Source organism: Euprymna scolopes, chromosome 19 (genome assembly GCF_053919585.1).
Source record: "Euprymna scolopes isolate OS-2025 chromosome 19, ASM5391958v1, whole genome shotgun sequence".
NCBI lineage: Eukaryota > Metazoa > Mollusca > Cephalopoda > Sepiida > Sepiolidae > Euprymna > Euprymna scolopes.
This window is the reverse complement of record NC_136500.1, coordinates 36,130,751-36,154,910: the sequence shown is the minus strand read 5'-3', so window position 1 is coordinate 36,154,910 and position 24,160 is coordinate 36,130,751. Positions and strand designations below refer to the sequence as shown.

The following is a 24,160-nucleotide window of genomic DNA, read 5'->3' as shown; positions in this document are numbered from 1 at the left end:
GACTGTTAAAATGTATGCAGTAAAATGACATTGCCTAAATCTGTACTGTTTGTCAGTGAGAAGATTAGCTTTTGCAAAGTAGTTGACTAGTGCTTGGTTAAATAGCATCTTAAAGATTTTAGCAAAGAGGAGGCAATAATTGAGAGGGTTGGTTCTTTCACCAGAACTCTTGCACCTTGGTATCAGAGAGGCCATCTTCCAGTTATTAGGGAAGTAAGACTCAGCAAGGCATTTGTGGTGAAGTTTGGAAAGTACAAGGGTTATCTCAGCTGAGCATTTCTTAATTAGTATAACAGGAATGAGATCGGGCCCACATGCCTTGAAGGTGTCCAAGTTTTTTATGATATTGCGGACATGAGAAGGAGTGATTTTCAGATCATCAATTGTGGCTCCCATCTGCATAGGGAAATTTGGGAGAGAATGGTTTGTTGGCTCTAAAGTTGAGTTGGAGGCAAATTGGTGAGCAAGCGGTTCTGCTTTCTCGGTTGCCATGCATGCAACCTTATGATTGTCGGATAGTGGGGGAATTACTGATGGCCCTTTATTCACTACATTATCATAAATTTCCCATAAATCACAAGTTCCTATCTTCTGCGATTCTATGCATTCCCTGGTTATTTCAGCATGCCTTCTTTTGGCCATGGCTATTTCTTGCTTACAATGATTTCCAGCATCTTTAAATTTTTGTCTATTTGTATTGACTTATGATGTACGAACCGGTGGAATGCATGCTACCTTTGTGCAATGACAGCTGCACAATCTATAATGAACCATAGGGTTGAGTGGGGCTTGCTATAATACTACTGCGTGGGAATGTGTGCTTCAATGCCTCCTTTGCACCATTCAGTTATCTCATTGGCACACTGTTCAGCAGGAAGAGAAGAGATATTGGTCCATGGAGAATCTCTGATGTGTTCTCTGATGGCTTCCCAGTTAACCCTTTTGTAGTACCTTGTCGTTTTGAGCAATGGTTCCTCATTTTGGGGTTGGGATTGAAGTGTGATGCCTACTGATACCACTAAGTGGTCTGCGTTTCCAAGTGAACACACAATCCTCAGGTACTGTGGTAAGGAATAGGTCTAGAAGTGAAGCTTGCTGATGGTCAGGATCTGGGAGGTGGGTTGGGAATATGATTGAATGTGTGAGGAAATGGGCTTTACAGAAACTATAAGTGCAGTGCCCAGCTGCATCTGTGCAACCTGAGAAACCAAGCCATTTTTTATGGTGGACATTAAAGTCACCAAACACATGTGTTTGGGCATTACTATCTAAGGAGAGTGCTGCATCTTTACTATCAGGGACATGATCGAGTAGAGTAGAGTTCTTATTTGAGGAAGACTGGTAAAGAAAATATAAGTAACTAACGCAGTGATGAAGGGCTAGTCGAAAACACATAAAAACGTGGTCATCCAATACCAGATGTTGATCTCTAGATATATATATATATATATATATATATATATATATACTAGTAAAAGTACATGTCGTTGACTGGGTTCAAAAACAGCCTGCAGAAAATGGACTGATTTATGAAAGTATGATAGGTTATGAAAAGGAAGGGTTGTAAAGAGATAGCTTCGAATTTGGGGGTATCGAAACCAAAGTAAAATATGATGAAAGTAAAAAGAAAATAGATAAACCCCATAATTTATTATACCATACCTGTTCACACTGAAACACTTATCACAATATTCTGTGGATCTATATTAAAAAACCTTGTTAAACTTTGTGACATATTTACATTCTTTGGAGGTCAGGCGCGAATGAACACCCCATAATTTTATTATACCATATTTCTTCAAACTGAAACATAATTATTAAACTTACGCAGATAGATATGAAAAGTCTTTATTAAAGTTTGTGTCTATTTCCATTCTATGGAGGCCAGGCGTGAACGCAGACCCCACAATTTTATTATGCCATCCCTATTTATGTTAAAACATACTTATCAAAGTATTATTATGTACATCTATATCAAAAACATTTGTAAACGTTTTTTTTTTTCATTTTAAAATTTTTTATTTCCATACTTTGTGGACCAGGTGCGAACGCAGACCCCACAATTTTAATGAACCACCGTTCTGCCAGATCAAACATACCCATTCCTGTGTCTCGATACATCTTCTATCATTATATGTGATCAGTTTTCTATAATAGTCAACCACATAGGAACCTATTCGTGACTAGACACACACACGTTCAGCTTTATATTATATATATATATATCTTATGGCAGAGAGAGAGAGAGGTATCCTATCATGTTAGTAGTTAGAGGAGATTTTAGTTATTTTTCATATTAGTGTAGTTAGAGAGGACAGAGGAGTGTAGGTTTGTTTCACTAAGTGGTAAAATATCCGGGGAGTTTACTAAGAGGTAAGACTCTACATTATCTAGATTACTTCTAAACTCATATTTGTGAATGCAAGCCTCAAGAGAGGAGGCAAATTGGTTTTGTTTAGGTGGTTGTCTGGTTTGATTGAAATATTTGTTAGGGTTGTCATTTCATTACGTTTTTAATTTCAGGTTAGAGAGTTGGGCAAAGTGGGTCAATTTTGATGCCAAGTATACACATGCAAGAGGTTCATTAGCCGAGTCCTGCCTAGGAAGTTGAGGCCTCTTGAAAGCCCACCAGAGATAGTAGCAGGGTCTCTTTCCATGCGCAACATAGCACTGCAACTATCCCGATATTATACAACTGATGATAGAGCTGCCACTCCAAGTGCTCCCAAAGAGTTGGGGCTCCTGTACTGTCAGTCGGAAACAACAGCTAGAAAAACTGCTAATCAGGTACCCTCAATCTTCCAGAAAAGATCAACCCAGACCAGCCAAGTGAGCACAAGTGGCATACAAGCAAACCCAATTTGCTCAGTTTGTGAGAAAAAGAAAGTTGGGGATAGAGAGACGGCGTTCAATGCCTAGTTAAGAAACAAGGCCAATCACAGGGTTGCTCGGAATGTCTCCTCTACAGTATCTAACGTGACTGAAGCGTTAATTGCTGGCATGGACTGCTTCATACCCTCCAAGAAGTTCCAGCAAAAGCTCAACAGCCAGCTGTGCTTCACCCCAGAACGTGCCACTGCCATTGCGCACAGAAATCACTGTTTCCATTGCTTCCAATGTAATAAATGTTAGATGTTTAGATGTTAGGACTACCAGCACACATTATAAAAGAGTAATAAAGAATGCAAGAGATTCGTGTGCTCAGTATGTCAAGTAGCTGAGCAGGGTCTTGGTTCCCACCAGTTTTGGCAAATAACAAACAGGGTCCTGAACAGAAGCATGTCCTCTATCCATACCATCATCAATAGTAATTTTGTCAGCATCTGACAAAGCAAAATTCTTTGCTAAGAACTTTGCAGCAAATTCTACCCTTTGCGATCAGGGTCGTCTACCCATCCGTATTTCCTCCAGTGACTATGCAACATACAAATATCTGTACGTAGTGTTACCAAGCTTATCAAAAACCTTGATTTCAGTAAAGCAATTGGCCCTGACAGCATTCCAGTCATAGTGCTCAAAAAGCTTCGACCGGAACTAGCTCCCATGCTTAATAAGCTGTTTAAACGTTGTCTTAAGGAGAAATGCTTCCCAACACCCTAGGAAACTTCATCAGTCTGCACTATATTTAAACATTCTGGAGATCAGTCATCCCCCCCTCAGTACAGACCAATTAGTCTCCTGTGCATCATAAGTAAGTTATTGGAATGTGTGATAAACAAAAAAAGTGGTCAACCACCTCAGCAAAAATAACCTGATCAATGACATGCAATATGGTTTCTGTTCTGTGAGATCTATAGCTGATATACTGTTATATCACATAGGAGTGAAATTCTCTGCAGGGGCTTAATTTCTAGAGCAATAGCTCTTGACATATCAAAGACTTTTGATAGAGTATGGCATTAAGGTCTACTTCACAAGATCGCTAAGTATGAAATAGCTGGAAATGTCCTCAATTATTAAATCCTTTCTATCTGACAGGCTTATGAGTGGTCATTGATGGGCAGAAATCACAAACTTATAGTATGATTGCTGACGTCCCTCAAAGTTCCACCCTGGGCCCAACTCGTTTCCTGAATTTTATCAGTGATATCTCCCAAACCACATTCTCAGACATTTATGCAGGCAAAAATCACAATCTTTGGCAACACTTCAAAGGCCAACAATAACCAAAATTTTTCTCATTCTCTCTCTTTTGATCTTGAGAACGTGTGGCAATGCGGAAAAGGGTAGCTGGTTAATTTTAATGCATCAAAATCCAAGCTTCTCTCCTTTCATCATAATCGCTCTGACCCCCTTCATGCCCCAATTGAAATGAATGCCTCTCGTTTTGGGAAAGCTCCATGTCTTGACAAGCTTCTGGAACTGACCTTAACTCCTTATCTGAAATGGAACACATACATTAAATCTGTTGCCAAGATAACTGGAAAAATGGTTGGATCACTCTATCTCACTGTCGATGCAATCCTCTTTTGGTATAAGAGCCAGGTACGTCCTAACATGGAGTACTGTTGCCACATCTGGACAGGAGCTGCTCGCCACGCCCTATCTTGCCTTGATAGAATTCAAAACTGGCTTTGAAACCTAGTAGGTGATGTCCTTTTCTCTTCCCTGCATAAAAGACATTGCAAGCCTGTCTCTGCTCTTTTATTATTTTCATGGCAAGTGCTTGACTGAACTCAAATCTATCGTTCCTCCTTGCCAAACTTTCACAAAAACACTCAACTACCAACAATTTTCTATATGTGCCTAAATCTAAATGCAGATTCCACAAACAAAGCTTCTTTCCTAGAACTGCCTACCTGTGGAACACTGTTCCATTAGCCTGCTTCCTGGTTGAATACAACATGGTAGCCTTCAAATCAAATGTAAACAAATTCTGGTTGAGCTGTCCCCATAAATAATCAAATTCTACCCAATTTACACCATTAACAATTACTACACCACCACCTTACATTCATTAACCCTTATCCTTGAGTGTCCTTCGAGCCTTGATAATGATCCCCCTCCAAAAAACTGCACAAACTTATACTATCAAAGACATCTTCATTTCTTATTGAGTTCAAGAATCTATCGTAAAGCTTAGCAAGCACTTTCTTTTCGAATATCGTTCAATCAAAATCTTTTATAGTTTCTGTAAAAATAATTGGCAGTGTCAGGTAAATATTTAGAAAAAAAAAAAAAGTCTTTTTTAAAAAAATATTTAACTCTTTTCAAAACAAGGTTTTCTTAGTGGAGAAATAATTGTCACCTAAATATTCTTCAAATCAATAAAATGGATGCAACTTTTTAAAATTTATCCATTATAAATTGTACCGCTTTAAACCTTAGCGACATCAGATTAATCAAAAAGCACTATCTTTGAGTAATACAAGTTTGCTAGAATGTTGTCAAAACACGGAACAACCTGCACAAGTGCGACTATGTACAGGATGCTCTGTCTCCCTGTAGCACCGATGTGCAGACAATCGCACACATCCTCACGGACTGTCTCCTAAGCTCTGATATGGACCTGAGGGAGGCCCCGAACACTAGCTGATGATGGACCTTGAGACTTAGTGAAACTATGATGATGATTATCTTTGCTAACTGGACAATCTTATTTTTTTTAAATGTGAACATGAAATGGATTAACATAGATGTTTTAAAATCCAGTGGAAAAGAGAAAGAAATCTGGGAGAAAATCACTAAAAAAATATATAAAAGATCTTTTGGATAGCAACAAAGTGTAGTTTCTGTCCTTAGTCATGAGAAGTCCTTCTCGGCTGAGACAATTTTCATTGTTGTTCTAATCCAGAGTGACTCCTCGTTTGGGAGCTGGACTTCCCCCTTCCTAATAAAAACTAACCATTTTACAACTCTGCCTTCGTGGAGCAAAGATTTATTTCAGTAAAAAAAAAAAAAAAAAAAAAAAAAAAAAAAAAAAAAAAACACATTTAATTGTAACTGTCAGTTTTCAGTCAAAGTACATGATTCCCTAGTTTTCGTTATATGTGATACTAAGCAAAATTCTAGCAATTTGAGACCAATTCCTTTGCTAAATCTATAAGGTTAATATTAATCACATTCTATTATTCACGCTTACGAATGCTAAGTTATGGTGAACATAAATTAAACCAATTCTAGTGGTGGTGGTGAGGTGGGGGGTAATGATGATTGAAATGCAGCAATAACAATTAAGATGGAAACAACACTTTTATTGTTTAAAAAAAAAAAAAAAAAAAAAAAGAAAAAATTACATGTCAGATTAAAATATTTTCATCTATTCAAAATGTGAAAAAAAAAGTTTAAAAGTTGAAGCCAACCAATGGCACGGGTGTGTTTCTATGCAACATTACATATGGCTTGAAACATGCTAAAAAGAAATATTGCTCAGTAACATTGTAGAGATATAAAATGACAGGATCTTAGCAGCTGTAATAAAACACGCATATATATATATATATATATATATATATATATATATATAAAATCCGCAGGGGGATGTGATGATAGTACACCAAGATTGACTCATCTAAATCTTTTAGATGAGGATTGGTTATTTGTATTATTATTCATCGGACTACGGTTCTCATCTTGAGTGTGATTTCCACAAAGTTTCGGTCGATATAAGCTCGGAGGTTATATCGACCGAAACGTGAAAATCACACTCAAGATGAGAACAGTAGTCCGATGAATAATGCAAGATTGACTCAATCACAGACTGCCTGCAATTTCAGCAAAATATTGTCAATCTACTTCAGTGGTGACAACAATGGTAGTTAATTTTCCACCCAAACAAATGCCATATACTACATCTCGGCAAGAAACGAATGGATTTGTACGAGTACATGATGGGCACAACTTCTTTAGCAACCACAGAGGTAGAAAAAGATAGTTTTTTGGTTTCAGATTTGCATGAGCTATCCTACAAGGAACGACTGAAGCAACTGAATTTTCCAATTCCATCGAATGAGAGCAGATGTCATCTAAGTCTTCAAATATCTGCAGGGGGAATATGTGGGCGGTCTCAAGATGCTTACTTTGAAATAAGATTGTAGGACTCGTAGGCATCTCTTGTGTTTAGATAAAAAAGCAACATTGGAAGGGGGGGGGTGATTATTCAAATCAAGACTCAAACAAAATATGCCTATTCAAAATGACTGTTCACTTCTCAGTAAAAAATATCAGTGTACACCAAAAGTTACAGAAATAAGAGTAGAATTTAAATAATAAATAAAATTAATTTATCATCCGGAATCTATGAACCCCGAATGATATTTGCATCAAGCTAATCAGCTGTAGAAGATTATCTCTTTTCTAAATTAAACACTCAGGATTATTGTTCCAAGTTTGTGGACTCAGAATAGTAAATTAATTTTTTTTTTTAAATTAAAATTCTACTCTATTTTTTAGTAATGCATACTAATATTTTTTACTGATATTCATTAGCTTTCCTATTTTAGTTGAACTGTCATATTTCGCTTTAAATTTAAATAAAAATAAACACCCAAATGACGAGCTAAAAGCCAGGATCACTAGAGAAAGCAAGAGACAGTGACAAAAGGTTTGTAACCGGTTTCGAGGCCGCTCAGAGTGCTATGAAAACCACAGGCATATTAGTTAAATGAAATCAACATGAAGATAAAGTGACTCAAATTGGAGAAATTAATTTTACCATCTTATCTTTTTTTCATCTTTCAAGCAAATATCGTCTGCACCCTGCACATATACAGATAACTTTTGCTTTAAGATAGTTCAGACTTAAGCCGAGTTAGAAATTAAATTACAATAAAGGAACACGTGAACACTTTAATATGATAAAAATCAGAAATTGATCCAAGTGTCTACCTAATTTTATACCATTTCCATTTATTATGTTAACCTTTTATGAAAATAAATATTTTAATTCAAGAAAATGTATATTAACATGCACAGGTATTTTTTTCAAGGAAGGCAAGGAAGAGGAAAGAAATATGCCATATATTCTGTCAAAGCGGCCTTAGACAAAAATTCAGAAAATATCAATGATGAGTGTCAAGTCATAGTCTCTACAAGAATCCACAAAAATGTATCACCTAAACCTGACCCTGACCCCAGCAACCGCAGTTTTCAGCTCAATAGAAGGAAGGCGGCATTCCCTGTCCATCTTCTATTTAGTGGTACAGCCTGCCAGAGAAAGTTGTGACGATAACTAATATATCCAAATTTAAAGTAGCTTTAAACAAAAATTCAGATTGTATGTGGATGTAAATAGTTTTTACCTGTCACTTTACATGGCTTGTTGCACTTTTTTTTTTTTTTTGGCTGATTTGATTTGATTTGAATAGTGAAGAAAAAACGTGATCGACAGCCAAGTTGTTTTTACGGGAAAGATAGAAAGAAAAGAAATAAAACATATGGACGAATAAACAGACACTGGAAAAAAAAAAAAAAAAAAAAGACAAAAACTGAAAAAAAGTAGCAAAAATGTACAAGTTTACACAAAATTCATCATGAATTTTTTTTTCTTTACTTAGAAAATATTTTGCCTTATATTAATAAAAAAAAATTAAATTTTTTATTTGTGAAAATGATTTCAAATCTTTTACTAATAGAAATTTGGTATCTGTCTTCATCTGCTTCTATCTGTCTCTTAACATGGCTTGTTGAACTTTGCTATTTTTTTGGCCGAATGAATTTGATTTGAATTGTATGGGCATTTGCTGGACCTTTTTTTTTTTTTTAGGAGAAGCAAATGAAGGGAGTGGCATACCGAAATATAAATTTACTGTATATTACTTTCCATGATTAGAAAAAAAAAAAAAAAAATTAAATTATTTTTTTTTATTTATTTATTTTACTTAGAAAAAAAAAAAAAAATGATAAAAAGAGAATTTGTCCTTGATTAGAAGACCTGATTCAAGCGTTTATCTATATGGGAGGAATGACACATTTTTAATCACCGGCTGGTTATGGAATTCAGGGTTTTCCTGAAATAGGAAGAACCAATTCCAAGTCCAAGAGGCTTCTTCATGACGTCTCTTACATACATTGCAGAAACACTAAAATGTAAGTTATTTAAATAAGGAACAAAACCATGATAATGATAGAAACTTCAAATGAAGTTATATTACATACACATTATCGAAGTTGGCAATATTGAGCAGACAATATTCTCTAACAATGTAGCATGTAATAACTGCTGATGCTTTGCTACAATAATGTTTACAATAATATTGCATATATGTCACACCCACCCTAGCCATTCATTCCTCACTCCCTGACTCTTCAAAAAGAGGTTCAAATTGCTCGTAGGTTGGTTGGCTATCGTGAAGTTTGTCCGTTTCTGGCTGTGATTTGTTCAGATCTGCATTGTTTTCGTCTTCCTTGTCGGCAAGTTCAATTTGAATGAGGCCAATTGCAAATGCGTAACCCACCATTGCTGTGATGGCAAAGATGCCAGCCAGTATCATGTTTCTCATTTTGTTTTGATTCTCGTCGACAAAACCATCCATTTGTTTTTTGGCATTTTCTTTCTTTTTTCTTTCATTCTCTAGAAAAAGAAAACAAATTAATTAAATAATAGAAAAATATTAAAAAAATAAAATGAAATAAAAAAAAAAATCTAGTCTTGTAATTATAGATTGTTCAGAAGTTTTATTACGAATTAGATGAGGAGGGGGAAAGAGGGGGGAAGAGAGGGGAAAAAGAGGGGGAAGAGAGGGGGTAGAGAGAGGAGAAAAAGAGGGGGGTAGAGAGAGGGGAAAAGAGGGAAAAAGAGGGGGAAAGGGGGAAAAGAGGGGGAAAATGAGGGGGGGGGGAAGAGAAGGAAAAAGGGGGGGAAGAGAGGGGAAGAGAGGGGGGGGGGAAGAGGGGGAAAGGGGGGAGGAGAGGGGAAAAAGAGGGGGGGTAAGAAGAGAGGGACAAAGAGGGGAGAGGAGAGGGAAAAAGCAATGGAAAGTGAGAAGAAAGAGAAGAGAAGAGGAGGAGGAGAACATAACAGCAAATAATAAGAGATGAGGGAGGAAAGAGAGAGAGCGCGGCACGTAGAGGGTGGGGGACGCGGGTGGGGGCGCAGGAGAAAGAGAGAGCATCACGCAGGAGAGAGAGCGACATGGAGAAAGAGATAGAGAGAGCGCCACGCAGGAGAGAGAGACAGAGAAAGAGAGAGAGAGAGAGCCAGAGCGAGCGACATGCAGGAGAGAGAGAGCGACACGCAGGAGAGAGAGACAGAGAGAGCGACACGCAGGAGAGAGAGACAGAGAGAGCGACACGCAGGAGAGAGAGACAGAGAGAGAGAGCGACACGCAGGAGAGAGAGAGAGCGACACGCAGGAGAGAGAGAGAGCGACACGCAGGAGAGAGAGAGACACGCAGGAGACAGAGAGAGAGAGTGACACGCAGGAGAGAGAGAGAGCGACACGCAGGAGAGAGAGAGAGCGACACGCAGGAGAGAGAGAGAGCGACACGCAGGAGAGAGAGAGACAGAGAGAGCGACACGCAGGAGAGAGAGAGACAGAGAGAGCGACACGCAGGAGAGAGAGAGACAGAGAGAGCGACACGCAGGAGAGAGAGAGACAGAGAGAGCGACACGCAGGAGAGAGAGAGACAGAGAGAGCGACACGCAGGAGAGAGAGAGACAGAGAGAGCGACACGCAGGAGAGAGAGAGACAGAGAGAGCGACACGCAGGAGAGAGAGACAGAGAGAGCGACACGCAGGAGAGAGAGAGAGAGCGACACGCAGGAGAGAGAGAGAGAGAGCGACACGCAGGAGAGAGACAGAGAGAGCGACACGCAGGAGAGAGAGAGAGACAGAGAGAGCGACACGCAGGAGAGAGAGAGAGACAGAGAGAGCGACACGCAGGAGAGAGAGCGACAGAGAGAGCGACACGCAGGAGAGAGAGCGACAGAGAGAGCGACACGCAGGAGAGAGAGCGACAGAGAGAGCGACACGCAGGAGAGAGAGCGACAGAGAGAGCGACACGCAGGAGAGAGAGAGACAGAGAGAGCGACACGCAGGAGAGAGAGAGACAGAGAGAGCGACACGCAGGAGAGAGAGAGACAGAGAGAGCGACACGCAGGAGAGAGAGACAGAGAGAGCGACACGCAGGAGAGAGAGACAGAGAGAGCGACACGCAGGAGAGAGAGACAGAGAGAGCGACACGCAGGAGAGAGAGAGAGAGAGAGAGCGACACGCAGGAGAGAGAGAGAGAGAGAGAGCGACACGCAGGAGAGAGAGAGAGCGACACGCAGGAGAGAGAGAGAGAGAGCGACACGCAGGAGAGAGAGAGAGAGAGCGACACGCAGGAGAGAGAGAGAGAGAGCGACACGCAGGAGAGAGAGAGAGAGAGCGACACGCAGGAGAGAGAGAGAGAGCGACACGCAGGAGAGAGAGAGAGACAGAGAGAGCGACACGCAGGAGAGAGAGAGACAGAGAGAGCGACACGCAGGAGAGAGAGCGACACGCAGGAGAGAGAGAGACAGAGAGAGCGACACGCAGGAGAGAGAGAGACAGAGAGAGCGACACGCAGGAGAGAGAGAGACAGAGAGAGCGACACGCAGGAGAGAGAGAGACAGAGAGAGCGACACGCAGGAGAGAGAGAGACAGAGAGAGCGACACGCAGGTGAGAGAGAGACAGAGAGAGCGACACGCAGGAGAGAGAGACAGAGAGAGCGACACGCAGGAGAGAGAGACAGAGAGAGCGACACGCAGGAGAGAGAGAGAGAGAGCGACACGCAGGAGAGAGAGAGAGAGAGCGACACGCAGGAGAGAGAGAGAGAGCGACACGCAGGAGAGAGAGAGAGAGCGACACGCAGGAGAGAGAGAGAGAGCGACACGCAGGAGAGAGAGAGAGAGAGAGCGACACGCAGGAGAGAGAGAGAGAGAGCGACACGCAGGAGAGAGAGAGAGACAGAGAGAGCGACACGCAGGAGAGAGAGCGACAGAGAGAGCGACACGCAGGAGAGAGAGCGACAGAGAGAGCGACACGCAGGAGAGAGAGCGACAGAGAGAGCGACACGCAGGAGAGAGAGCGACAGAGAGAGCGACACGCAGGAGAGAGAGCGACAGAGAGAGCGACACGCAGGAGAGAGAGCGACAGAGAGAGCGACACGCAGGAGAGAGAGCGACAGAGAGAGCGACACGCAGGAGAGAGAGAGACAGAGAGAGCGACACGCAGGAGAGAGAGAGACAGAGAGAGCGACACGCAGGAGAGAGAGAGAGCGACACGCAGGAGAGAGAGAGAGAGAGCGACACGCAGGAGAGAGAGAGAGAGAGCGACACGCAGGAGAGAGAGAGAGAGAGCGACACGCAGGAGAGAGAGAGAGAGAGCGACACGCAGGAGAGAGAGAGAGAGCGACACGCAGGAGAGAGAGAGAGAGCGACACGCAGGAGAGAGAGAGAGAGCGACACGCAGGAGAGAGAGAGAGACAGAGAGAGCGACACGCAGGAGAGAGAGAGAGACAGAGAGAGCGACACGCAGGAGAGAGAGAGACAGAGAGAGCGACACGCAGGAGAGAGAGAGAGACAGAGAGAGCGACACGCAGGAGAGAGAGAGAGACAGAGAGAGCGACACGCAGGAGAGAGAGAGACAGAGAGAGCGACACGCAGGTGAGAGAGAGACAGACAGAGCGACACGCAGGAGAGAGAGAGACAGACAGAGCGACACGCAGGAGAGAGAGAGACAGAGAGAGCGACACGCAGGAGAGAGAGACAGAGAGAGCGACACGCAGGAGAGAGAGAGACAGAGAGAGCGACACGCAGGAGAGAGAGAGACAGAGAGAGCGACACGCAGGAGAGAGAGAGACAGAGAGAGCGACACGCAGGAGAGAGAGACAGAGAAAGAGAGAGAGAGAGAGAGAGAGAGCCAGAGCGAGCGACATGCAGGAGAGAGAGAGCGACACGCAGGAGAGACAGAGAGAGAGAGCGACACGCAGGAGAGAGAGACAGAGAGAGCGACACGCAGGAGAGAGAGACAGAGAGAGCGACACGCAGGAGAGAGAGACAGAGAGAGCGACACGCAGGAGAGAGAGACAGAGAGAGCGACACGCAGGAGAGAGAGACAGAGAGAGCGACACGCAGGAGAGAGAGACAGAGAGAGCGACACGCAGGAGAGAGAGACAGAGAGAGCGACACGCAGGAGAGAGAGACAGAGAGAGCGACACGCAGGAGAGAGAGACAGAGAGAGCGACACGCAGGAGAGAGAGACAGAGAGAGCGACACGCAGGAGAGAGAGACAGAGAGAGCGACACGCAGGAGAGAGAGACAGAGAGAGCGACACGCAGGAGAGAGAGACAGAGAGAGCGACACGCAGGAGAGAGAGACAGAGAGAGCGACACGCAGGAGAGAGAGACAGAGAGAGCGACACGCAGGAGAGAGAGACAGAGAGAGCGACACGCAGGAGAGACAGAGAGAGCGACACGCAGGAGAGAGAGACAGAGAGAGCGACACGCAGGAGAGAGAGAGACAGAGAGAGCGACACGCAGGAGAGAGAGAGACAGAGAGAGCGACACGCAGGAGAGAGAGACAGAGAGAGCGACACGCAGGAGAGAGAGACAGAGAGAGCGACACGCAGGAGAGAGAGACAGAGAGAGCGACACGCAGGAGAGAGAGACAGAGAGAGCGACACGCAGGAGAGAGAGACAGAGAGAGCGACACGCAGGAGAGAGAGACAGAGAGAGCGACACGCAGGAGAGAGAGACAGAGAGAGCGACACGCAGGAGAGAGAGACAGAGAGAGCGACACGCAGGAGAGAGAGACAGAGAGAGCGACACGCAGGAGAGAGAGACAGAGAGAGCGACACGCAGGAGAGAGAGACAGAGAGAGCGACACGCAGGAGAGAGAGACAGAGAGAGCGACACGCAGGAGAGAGAGACAGAGAGAGCGACACGCAGGAGAGAGAGACAGAGAGAGCGACACGCAGGAGAGAGAGACAGAGAGAGCGACACGCAGGAGAGAGAGACAGAGAGAGCGACACGCAGGAGAGAGAGACAGAGAGAGCGACACGCAGGAGAGAGAGACAGAGAGAGCGACACGCAGGAGAGAGAGACAGAGAGAGCGACACGCAGGAGAGAGAGACAGAGAGAGCGACACGCAGGAGAGAGAGACAGAGAGAGCGACACGCAGGAGAGACAGAGAGAGCGACACGCAGGAGAGACAGAGAGAGCGACACGCAGGAGAGAGAGACAGAGAGAGCGACACGCAGGAGAGAGAGACAGAGAGAGCGACACGCAGGAGAGAGAGACAGAGAGAGCGACACGCAGGAGAGAGAGACAGAGAGAGCGACACGCAGGAGAGAGAGACAGAGAGAGCGACACGCAGGAGAGAGAGACAGAGAGAGCGACACGCAGGAGAGAGAGACAGAGAGAGCGACACGCAGGAGAGAGAGACAGAGAGAGCGACACGCAGGAGAGAGAGACAGAGAGAGCGACACGCAGGAGAGACAGAGAGAGCGACACGCAGGAGAGACAGAGAGAGCGACACGCAGGAGAGAGAGACAGAGAGAGCGACACGCAGGAGAGAGAGACAGAGAGAGCGACACGCAGGAGAGAGAGACAGAGAGAGCGACACGCAGGAGAGAGAGACAGCGAGAGTGACACGCAGGAGAGAGAGACAGCGAGAGTGACACGCAGGAGAGAGAGCGACAGAGAGAGCGACACGCAGGAGAGAGAGCGACAGAGAGAGCGACACGCAGGAGAGAGAGCGACAGAGAGAGCGACACGCAGGAGAGAGAGCGACAGAGAGAGCGACACGCAGGAGAGAGAGAGACAGAGAGAGCGACACGCAGGAGAGAGAGAGACAGAGAGAGCGACACGCAGGAGAGAGAGAGACAGAGAGAGCGACACGCAGGAGAGAGAGACAGAGAGAGCGACACGCAGGAGAGAGAGACAGAGAGAGCGACACGCAGGAGAGAGAGACAGAGAGAGCGACACGCAGGAGAGAGAGAGAGAGAGAGAGCGACACGCAGGAGAGAGAGAGAGAGAGAGAGCGACACGCAGGAGAGAGAGAGAGCGACACGCAGGAGAGAGAGAGAGAGAGCGACACGCAGGAGAGAGAGAGAGAGAGCGACACGCAGGAGAGAGAGAGAGAGAGCGACACGCAGGAGAGAGAGAGAGAGCGACACGCAGGAGAGAGAGAGAGACAGAGAGAGCGACACGCAGGAGAGAGAGAGACAGAGAGAGCGACACGCAGGAGAGAGAGCGACACGCAGGAGAGAGAGAGACAGAGAGAGCGACACGCAGGAGAGAGAGAGACAGAGAGAGCGACACGCAGGAGAGAGAGAGACAGAGAGAGCGACACGCAGGAGAGAGAGAGACAGAGAGAGCGACACGCAGGAGAGAGAGAGACAGAGAGAGCGACACGCAGGTGAGAGAGAGACAGAGAGAGCGACACGCAGGAGAGAGAGACAGAGAGAGCGACACGCAGGAGAGAGAGACAGAGAGAGCGACACGCAGGAGAGAGAGAGAGAGAGCGACACGCAGGAGAGAGAGAGAGAGAGCGACACGCAGGAGAGAGAGAGAGAGCGACACGCAGGAGAGAGAGAGAGAGCGACACGCAGGAGAGAGAGAGAGAGCGACACGCAGGAGAGAGAGAGAGAGAGCGACACGCAGGAGAGAGAGAGAGAGAGCGACACGCAGGAGAGAGAGAGAGACAGAGAGAGCGACACGCAGGAGAGAGAGCGACAGAGAGAGCGACACGCAGGAGAGAGAGCGACAGAGAGAGCGACACGCAGGAGAGAGAGCGACAGAGAGAGCGACACGCAGGAGAGAGAGCGACAGAGAGAGCGACACGCAGGAGAGAGAGCGACAGAGAGAGCGACACGCAGGAGAGAGAGCGACAGAGAGAGCGACACGCAGGAGAGAGAGAGACAGAGAGAGCGACACGCAGGAGAGAGAGAGACAGAGAGAGCGACACGCAGGAGAGAGAGAGACAGAGAGAGCGACACGCAGGAGAGAGAGAGAGCGACACGCAGGAGAGAGAGAGAGAGAGCGACACGCAGGAGAGAGAGAGAGAGAGCGACACGCAGGAGAGAGAGAGAGAGCGACACGCAGGAGAGAGAGAGAGAGCGACACGCAGGAGAGAGAGAGAGACAGAGAGAGCGACACGCAGGAGAGAGAGAGAGACAGAGAGAGCGACACGCAGGAGAGAGAGAGACAGAGAGAGCGACACGCAGGAGAGAGAGAGAGACAGAGAGAGCGACACGCAGGAGAGAGAGAGAGACAGAGAGAGCGACACGCAGGAGAGAGAGAGACAGAGAGAGCGACACGCAGGTGAGAGAGAGACAGACAGAGCGACACGCAGGAGAGAGAGAGACAGACAGAGCGACACGCAGGAGAGAGAGAGACAGAGAGAGCGACACGCAGGAGAGAGAGACAGAGAGAGCGACACGCAGGAGAGAGAGAGACAGAGAGAGCGACACGCAGGAGAGAGAGAGACAGAGAGAGCGACACGCAGGAGAGAGAGAGACAGAGAGAGCGACACGCAGGAGAGAGAGACAGAGAAAGAGAGAGAGAGAGAGAGAGAGAGCCAGAGCGAGCGACATGCAGGAGAGAGAGAGCGACACGCAGGAGAGACAGAGAGAGAGAGCGACACGCAGGAGAGACAGAGAGAGAGAGCGACACGCAGGAGAGAGAGACAGAGAGAGCGACACGCAGGAGAGAGAGACAGAGAGAGCGACACGCAGGAGAGAGAGACAGAGAGAGCGACACGCAGGAGAGAGAGACAGAGAGAGCGACACGCAGGAGAGAGAGACAGAGAGAGCGACACGCAGGAGAGAGAGACAGAGAGAGCGACACGCAGGAGAGAGAGACAGAGAGAGCGACACGCAGGAGAGAGAGACAGAGAGAGCGACACGCAGGAGAGAGAGACAGAGAGAGCGACACGCAGGAGAGAGAGACAGAGAGAGCGACACGCAGGAGAGAGAGACAGAGAGAGCGACACGCAGGAGAGAGAGACAGAGAGAGCGACACGCAGGAGAGAGAGACAGAGAGAGCGACACGCAGGAGAGAGAGACAGAGAGAGCGACACGCAGGAGAGACAGAGAGAGCGACACGCAGGAGAGAGAGACAGAGAGAGCGACACGCAGGAGAGAGAGAGACAGAGAGAGCGACACGCAGGAGAGAGAGAGACAGAGAGAGCGACACGCAGGAGAGAGAGACAGAGAGAGCGACACGCAGGAGAGAGAGACAGAGAGAGCGACACGCAGGAGAGAGAGACAGAGAGAGCGACACGCAGGAGAGAGAGACAGAGAGAGCGACACGCAGGAGAGAGAGACAGAGAGAGCGACACGCAGGAGAGAGAGACAGAGAGAGCGACACGCAGGAGAGAGAGACAGAGAGAGCGACACGCAGGAGAGAGAGACAGAGAGAGCGACACGCAGGAGAGAGAGACAGAGAGAGCGACACGCAGGAGAGAGAGACAGAGAGAGCGACACGCAGGAGAGAGAGACAGAGAGAGCGACACGCAGGAGAGAGAGACAGAGAGAGCGACACGCAGGAGAGAGAGACAGAGAGAGCGACACGCAGGAGAGAGAGACAGAGAGAGCGACACGCAGGAGAGAGAGACAGAGAGAGCGACACGCAGGAGAGAGAGACAGAGAGAGCGACACGCAGGAGAGAGAGACAGAGAGAGCGACACGCAGGAGAGAGAGACAGAGAGAGCGACACGCAGGAGAGAGAGACAGAGAGAGCGACACGCAGGAGAGAGAGACAGAGAGAGCGACACGCAGGAGAGACAGAGAGAGCGACACGCAGGAGAGACAGAGAGAGCGACACGCAGGAGAGAGAGACAGAGAGAGCGACACGCAGGAGAGAGAGACAGAGAGAGCGACACGCAGGAGAGAGAGACAGAGAGAGCGACACGCAGGAGAGAGAGACAGAGAGAGCGACACGCAGGAGAGAGAGACAGAGAGAGCGACACGCAGGAGAGAGAGACAGAGAGAGCGACACGCAGGAGAGAGAGACAGAGAGAGCGACACGCAGGAGAGAGAGACAGAGAGAGCGACACGCAGGAGAGAGAGACAGAGAGAGCGACACGCAGGAGAGACAGAGAGAGCGACACGCAGGAGAGACAGAGAGAGCGACACGCAGGAGAGAGAGACAGAGAGAGCGACACGCAGGAGAGAGAGACAGAGAGAGCGACACGCAGGAGAGAGAGACAGAGAGAGCGACACGCAGGAGAGAGAGACAGCGAGAGTGACACGCAGGAGAGAGAGACAGCGAGAGTGACACGCAGGAGAGAGAGACAGAGAGAGCGACACGCAGGAGAGAGAGAGAGAGAGCGACACGCAGGAGAGAGAGAGAGGGACAAAGAGGGGAGAGGAGAGGGAAAAAGCAATGGAAAGTGAGAAGAAAGAGAAGAGAAGAGGAGGAGGAGAAAATAACAGCAAATAATAAGAGATGAGGGATGAAAGAGAGAGAGCGCGGCACGTAGAGGGTGGGGGACGCGGGTGGGGGCGCAGGAGAAAGAGAGAGCATCACGCAGGAGAGAGAGCGACACGGAGAAAGAGATAGAGAGAGCGCCACGCAGGAGAGAGAGACAGAGAAAGAGAGAGAGAGAAAGCCAGAGCGAGCGACATGCAGGAGAGAGAGAGCGACACGCAGGAGAGAGAGACAGAGAAAAAGAGAGAGAGAGCGAGAGAGAGCCAGAGCGAGCGACATGCAGGAGAGAGAGAGCGACACGCAGGAGAGACAGAGAGAGAGAGCGACACGCAGGAGAGACAGAGAGAGAGAGCGACACGCAGGAGAGACAGAGAGAGCGACACGCAGGAGAGAGAGAGAGAGCGACACGCAGGAGAGAGAGAGAGAGCGACACGCAGGAGAGAGAGAGAGAGAGCGACACGCAGGAGAGAGAGAGAGAGCGACACGCAGGAGAGAGAGAGAGAGCGACACGCAGGAGAGAGAGAGAGAGCGACACGCAGGAGAGAGAGAGAGGGACAAAGAGGGGAGAGGAGAGGGAAAAAGCAATGGAAAGTGAGAAGAAAGAGAAGAGAAGAGGAGGAGGAGAAAATAACAGCAAATAATAAGAGATGAGGGATGAAAGAGAGAGAGCGCGGCACGTAGAGGGTGGGGGACGCGGGTGGGGGCGCAGGAGAAAGAGAGAGCATCACGCAGGAGAGAGAGCGACACGGAGAAAGAGATAGAGAGAGCGCCACGCAGGAGAGAGAGACAGAGAAAGAGAGAGAGAGAGAGCCAGAGCGAGCGACATGCAGGAGAGAGAGAGCGACACGCAGGAGAGAGAGACAGAGAGAGCGACACGCAGGAGAGAGAGACAGAGAGAGCGACACGCAGGAGAGAGAGAGAGAGAGCGACACGCAGGAGAGAGAGAGAGAGAGCGACACGCAGGAGAGAGAGAGAGAGAGCGACACGCAGGAGAGAGAGAGAGAGAGCGACACGCAGGAGAGAGAGAGAGAGAGCGACACGCAGGAGAGAGAGAGAGAGAGCGACACGCAGGAGAGAGAGAGAGAGCGACACGCAGGAGAGAGAGAGAGAGCGACACGCAGGAGAGAGAGAGAGAGCGACACGCAGGAGAGAGAGAGAGAGCGACACGCAGGAGAGAGAGAGAGAGCGACACGCAGGAGAGAGAGAGAGAGAGCGACACGCAGGAGAGAGAGAGAGAGCGACACGCAGGAGAGAGAGAGAGAGCGACACGCAGGAGAGAGAGAGAGAGCGACACGCAGGAGAGAGAGAGAGAGCGACACGCAGGAGAGAGAGAGAGAGCGACACGCAGGAGAGAGAGAGAGAGCGACACGCAGGAGAGAGAGAGAGAGCGACACGCAGGAGAGAGAGAGAGAGCGACACGCAGGAGAGAGAGAGAGAGCGACACGCAGGAGAGAGAGAGAGAGCGACACGCAGGAGAGAGAGAGAGAGCGACACGCAGGAGAGAGAGAGAGAGCGACACGCAGGAGAGAGAGAGAGAGCGACACGCAGGAGAGAGAGAGAGAGCGACACGCAGGAGAGAGAGAGAGAGCGACACGCAGGAGAGAGAGAGAGAGCGACACGCAGGAGAGAGAGAGAGAGCGACACGCAGGAGAGAGAGAGAGAGAGCGACACGCAGGAGAGAGAGAGAGAGCGACACGCAGGAGAGAGAGAGAGAGCGACACGCAGGAGAGAGAGAGAGAGAGCGACACGCAGGAGAGAGAGAGAGAGAGAGAGCGACACGCAGGAGAGAGAGAGAGAGAGAGAGCGACACGCAGGAGAGAGAGAGAGAGCGACACGCAGGAGAGAGAGAGAGAGCGACACGCAGGAGAGAGAGAGAGAGCGACACGCAGGAGAGAGAGAGAGAGCGACACGCAGGAGAGAGAGAGAGAGCGACACGCAGGAGAGAGAGAGAGAGCGACACGCAGGAGAGAGAGAGAGAGCGACACGCAGGAGAGAGAGAGAGAGCGACACGCAGGAGAGAGAGAGAGAGCGACACGCAGGAGAGAGAGAGAGAGCGACACGCAGGAGAGAGAGAGAGAGCGACACGCAGGAGAGAGAGAGAGAGCGACACGCAGGAGAGAGAGAGAGAGCGACACGCAGGAGAGAGAGAGAGAGCGACACGCAGGAGAGAGAGAGAGAGCGACACGCAGGAGAGAGAGAGAGAGCGACACGCAGGAGAGAGAGAGAGAGAGCGACACGCAGGAGAGAGAGAGAGAGCGACACGCAGGAGAGAGAGAGAGAGCGACACGCAGGAGAGAGAGAGAGAGCGACACGCAGGAGAGAGAGAGAGAGCGACACGCAGGAGAGAGAGAGAGCGACACGCAGGAGAGAGAGAGAGCGACACGCAGGAGAGAGAGAGAGCGACACGCAGGAGAGAGAGAGAGCGACACGCAGGAGAGAGAGAGAGCGACACGCAGGAGAGAGAGAGAGAGCGACACGCAGGAGAGAGAGAGAGCGACACGCAGGAGAGAGAGAGAGCGACACGCAGGAGAGAGAGAGAGCGACACGCAGGAGAGAGAGAGAGCGACACGCAGGAGAGAGAGAGAGCGACACGCAGGAGAGAGAGAGAGCGACACGCAGGAGAGAGAGAGAGAGAGCGACACGCAGGAGAGAGAGAGAGAGCGACACGCAGGAGAGAGAGAGAGAGCGACACGCAGGAGAGAGAGAGAGAGCGACACGCAGGAGAGAGAGAGAGAGCGACACGCAGGAGAGAGAGAGAGAGCGACACGCAGAAGAGAGAGAGAGAGCGACACGCAGGAGAGAGAGAGAGAGCGACACGCAGAAGAGAGAGAGAGAGCGACACGCAGAAGAGAGAGAGAGAGCGACACGCAGATCATAGAGAGAGAGAGAGAGAGCGACACGCAGAAGAGAGAGAGAGAGAGCGACATGCAGGAGAGAGAAACTTGAGCATAGAAATAAAGAGATGTAAAAAGAGACAGATAGAAAAGGACAAAGATGAATAGAAAAAAATCGGCATTTCAAGAGAGCAACGAAAAAAAAAAACCAGGTACAATCAAATGTGAGTGAAACAAACTTTAGAATCAGTAAGAGTAAAATATGTTGGGTGGGGGAATCAACAGGAGATGCAGATGAAAAGATGGAAAAGTGATGCAAGATTATTTCATTGTAATGTAAGGAAATGAAGAGATTGTTGAGATGATAAACAGCACACAAAGAATGGCAAAGAAATTAAAAGAGAGGTAGAGAAAGAAGGGGTGAGAGAATAGTCTTTGCAAAAAATATAAAATAAAAATAAAATAAATAATAAATAAATAAAAAGCTACCCAATTATATGAGGCGTGATATTTTTACCATAAAAGGAGTCAACTATCCATGCATACATTTGCTACTTATGCAGCTTGCTAATACAATGGGAGCGCAAGCACAGTCTTTTCATCTATGATCGGGGTCAATATATGCGTCTGCAGATAAGACAGAGGCGGAGTGCCATCAGTTTAATATTAATCCAGATTCCAGGGCCCGTCAGCCAATGAAAAAACAGAGACAACAAGACGAGGGGGGGGGGAATAGCAGTATTTTCATGAATGGAAACAAGACAGAGGAAAATGTAGCATTGATTGAAAGCAATGTCAAAATTATGTTTACCTCTCGCTACTACAAAATAGTTTTACTCATTGTGTGTAGGTGGCAGAATATACTACGAAATAATTATAGATCATCGTTATGCATGAAGCTCTTCAACAACTTTTGTATTTGTACAGGTTTTTTAAAAGCAAGATCAGTATCATATTGTATGAATTTGAAGATTTTTTTGGTGGCATTGGTTTCCCCCGATATTTTTCTAGTCAGAATTATTTGTTACGGGAACAACCGCGTGCAGGTTGTCATTATGTTAAGTGAAAGTAATTTTTGTAGAATGAAGTAGATTAGAACTTAAGGCATCCAGGTCATTAGTCCGTGCCACTTGACCACTAAACCACATCCTTTTTTTTTTTTTTTTTTTTTTTTTTTACATAGGCATCACCACTTATCAAGGCCAAGAGGCCACTCGAGGATAAGGGTTAAAGAGCATACAGTAAAAATTGGACAATACAGTAATCATTAGTAATGGAAATTCGGTAAATTTGTTAACAAGTGGGACAGCTCTTCAAGAACTTGTTTACGTTAGACTTGAAGACAACCATATTGTAGTCAGCTGGAAAGCAGGCGTGCACTTCTAAGAAAGAAGCTTTGTTCATGGAATCTACGTTTAGGTTTAGGCACAGATAACGAGTGGGGGAATTATTGATAGTGTTTTCAGCTAGACGAGTATTTCTTGTGAAAGTTTGGCAAGGGGGGACCATAGATTGAAGCTCAGTCGAACACTTTCCATGAAAATAACGATACAGCAGAGACAAACTTGCAACATCTCTTCTGTGTTGCAGAGAAGAGAAAAGGACATCTACGAGGCTACAAAGTCTATTTTGAACTGTATCAAGGCAGGACAAGTCCTTTCTAGCAGCTCCTGCCCAAATGTGGCAACAGTACTCCATCCTTGGACGTACCTGGCTCTTATATAGATAGAGAATTGCATCAGCAGTGAGATATCTACTGGATTGATAGAAGGATCCCACCATTTTTCCAGCAGCCTTGGCAACAGATTTGATGTACGTGTTCCATTTAAGATCAGAAGTAAAGGTCAAGTCCAGAAGCTTGTCAAAACTTGAGGCCTCACGATAGAGAGACATTCATTTCAACTGATGCTAGATGGGGATCAGAACGTTGATGATGTAAAGAGAGAAGCTTGGTTTTAGATGCATTAAAAGTAACCAAACACTCCTTTCCCCATTATACCACGTGCTCAAGATCAGAGAAGAGAATCGGAGAGAATTGGTCGTTTAATGACAGATGTGCTATCATAGATGGTAGTGCCATCCGCATAAATGTCTACAAATGATGTAAGGATGTGATTTGGAAGATTATTAATGTAGATCAGGAAAAGAGTTGGGCCCAGGATGGACCCCTGAGGGACTCCAGCATTAATACTGTGAGCTTCTGATTTTTGCCCATCAAATACTACTCTTATGAACCTGTCAGAAAGAAATGATTTAATAATTGAGAAGACATTTCCAGCTATACCAGACCTAGAGATCTTGCCATACCCTATCAAAGGCCTTTGATATGTCAAGAGCAATTGCCCTAGAAAGGTTGCCTCTGTAGAGAGATTTGCTAATCCTATGAGATATAACTGTAAGGACATCTGCTGTAGATCTAGCAGAACGGAAACCATATTATGTGTCACTAAGAAGGTTATTTTTGCTGAGATGATTGATTACTTCTGTATTTAACACAGATTCCAGCAACTTACTTATGATGCACAGGAGACTTATTGGCCTGTACTGAGAGAGGGATGAGCGATCACCTGAATTCTTAAATACAGGACATACTGATGAGATTTTCCAGGGTGATGAGAAGCAATTCTCCTTAAGACAACGTTTAAACAGTTTTGTAAGTATGGGCGCTAGTTCTGGTTGAAGTTTTTTTTGAGTACTGTAATTGGAATACCGTCAGGGCCAGTTGCTTTACTGGAATCAAGGTTTTTGATTAGCTTGGCAACATCATGTACAGATATATGTATATCACATAGCGTGTTTTCTGATACAGAAGGAAATATTGGGGGTTGGCGGCCTTGGTCGCAAAGGGTAGAATTAGCTGCAAAGTTCTTGGCAAAGAGTTTGGCTTTGTCTGATGCTGATGAGATTACCTCAGGTCCATTGATATGATTATGATAGTTGGGATAGAGTACATGCTTCTGTTCAGGATCCTGTTTGCTATTTGCCACAACT

At 47.1% G+C, this 24,160-nt stretch overlaps 1 protein-coding gene across 1 annotated transcript in view; it reads right to left on the bottom strand.

The window, feature by feature from the left end:
• Positions 1-8,792: 8,792 nt before the first annotated feature.
• LOC145303525 (metaxin-1-like) overlaps positions 8,793-24,160 on the bottom strand; it is a 71,374-nt gene continuing 56,006 nt past the window's right edge. Inside the window, exon 8 of the mRNA XM_080144978.1 lies at positions 8,793-9,511. Coding sequence (XP_080001104.1) covers positions 9,225-9,511 — 287 coding nt within the window. The 3' untranslated portion in view covers positions 8,793-9,224. The remainder of the gene's footprint in view (positions 9,512-24,160) is intronic.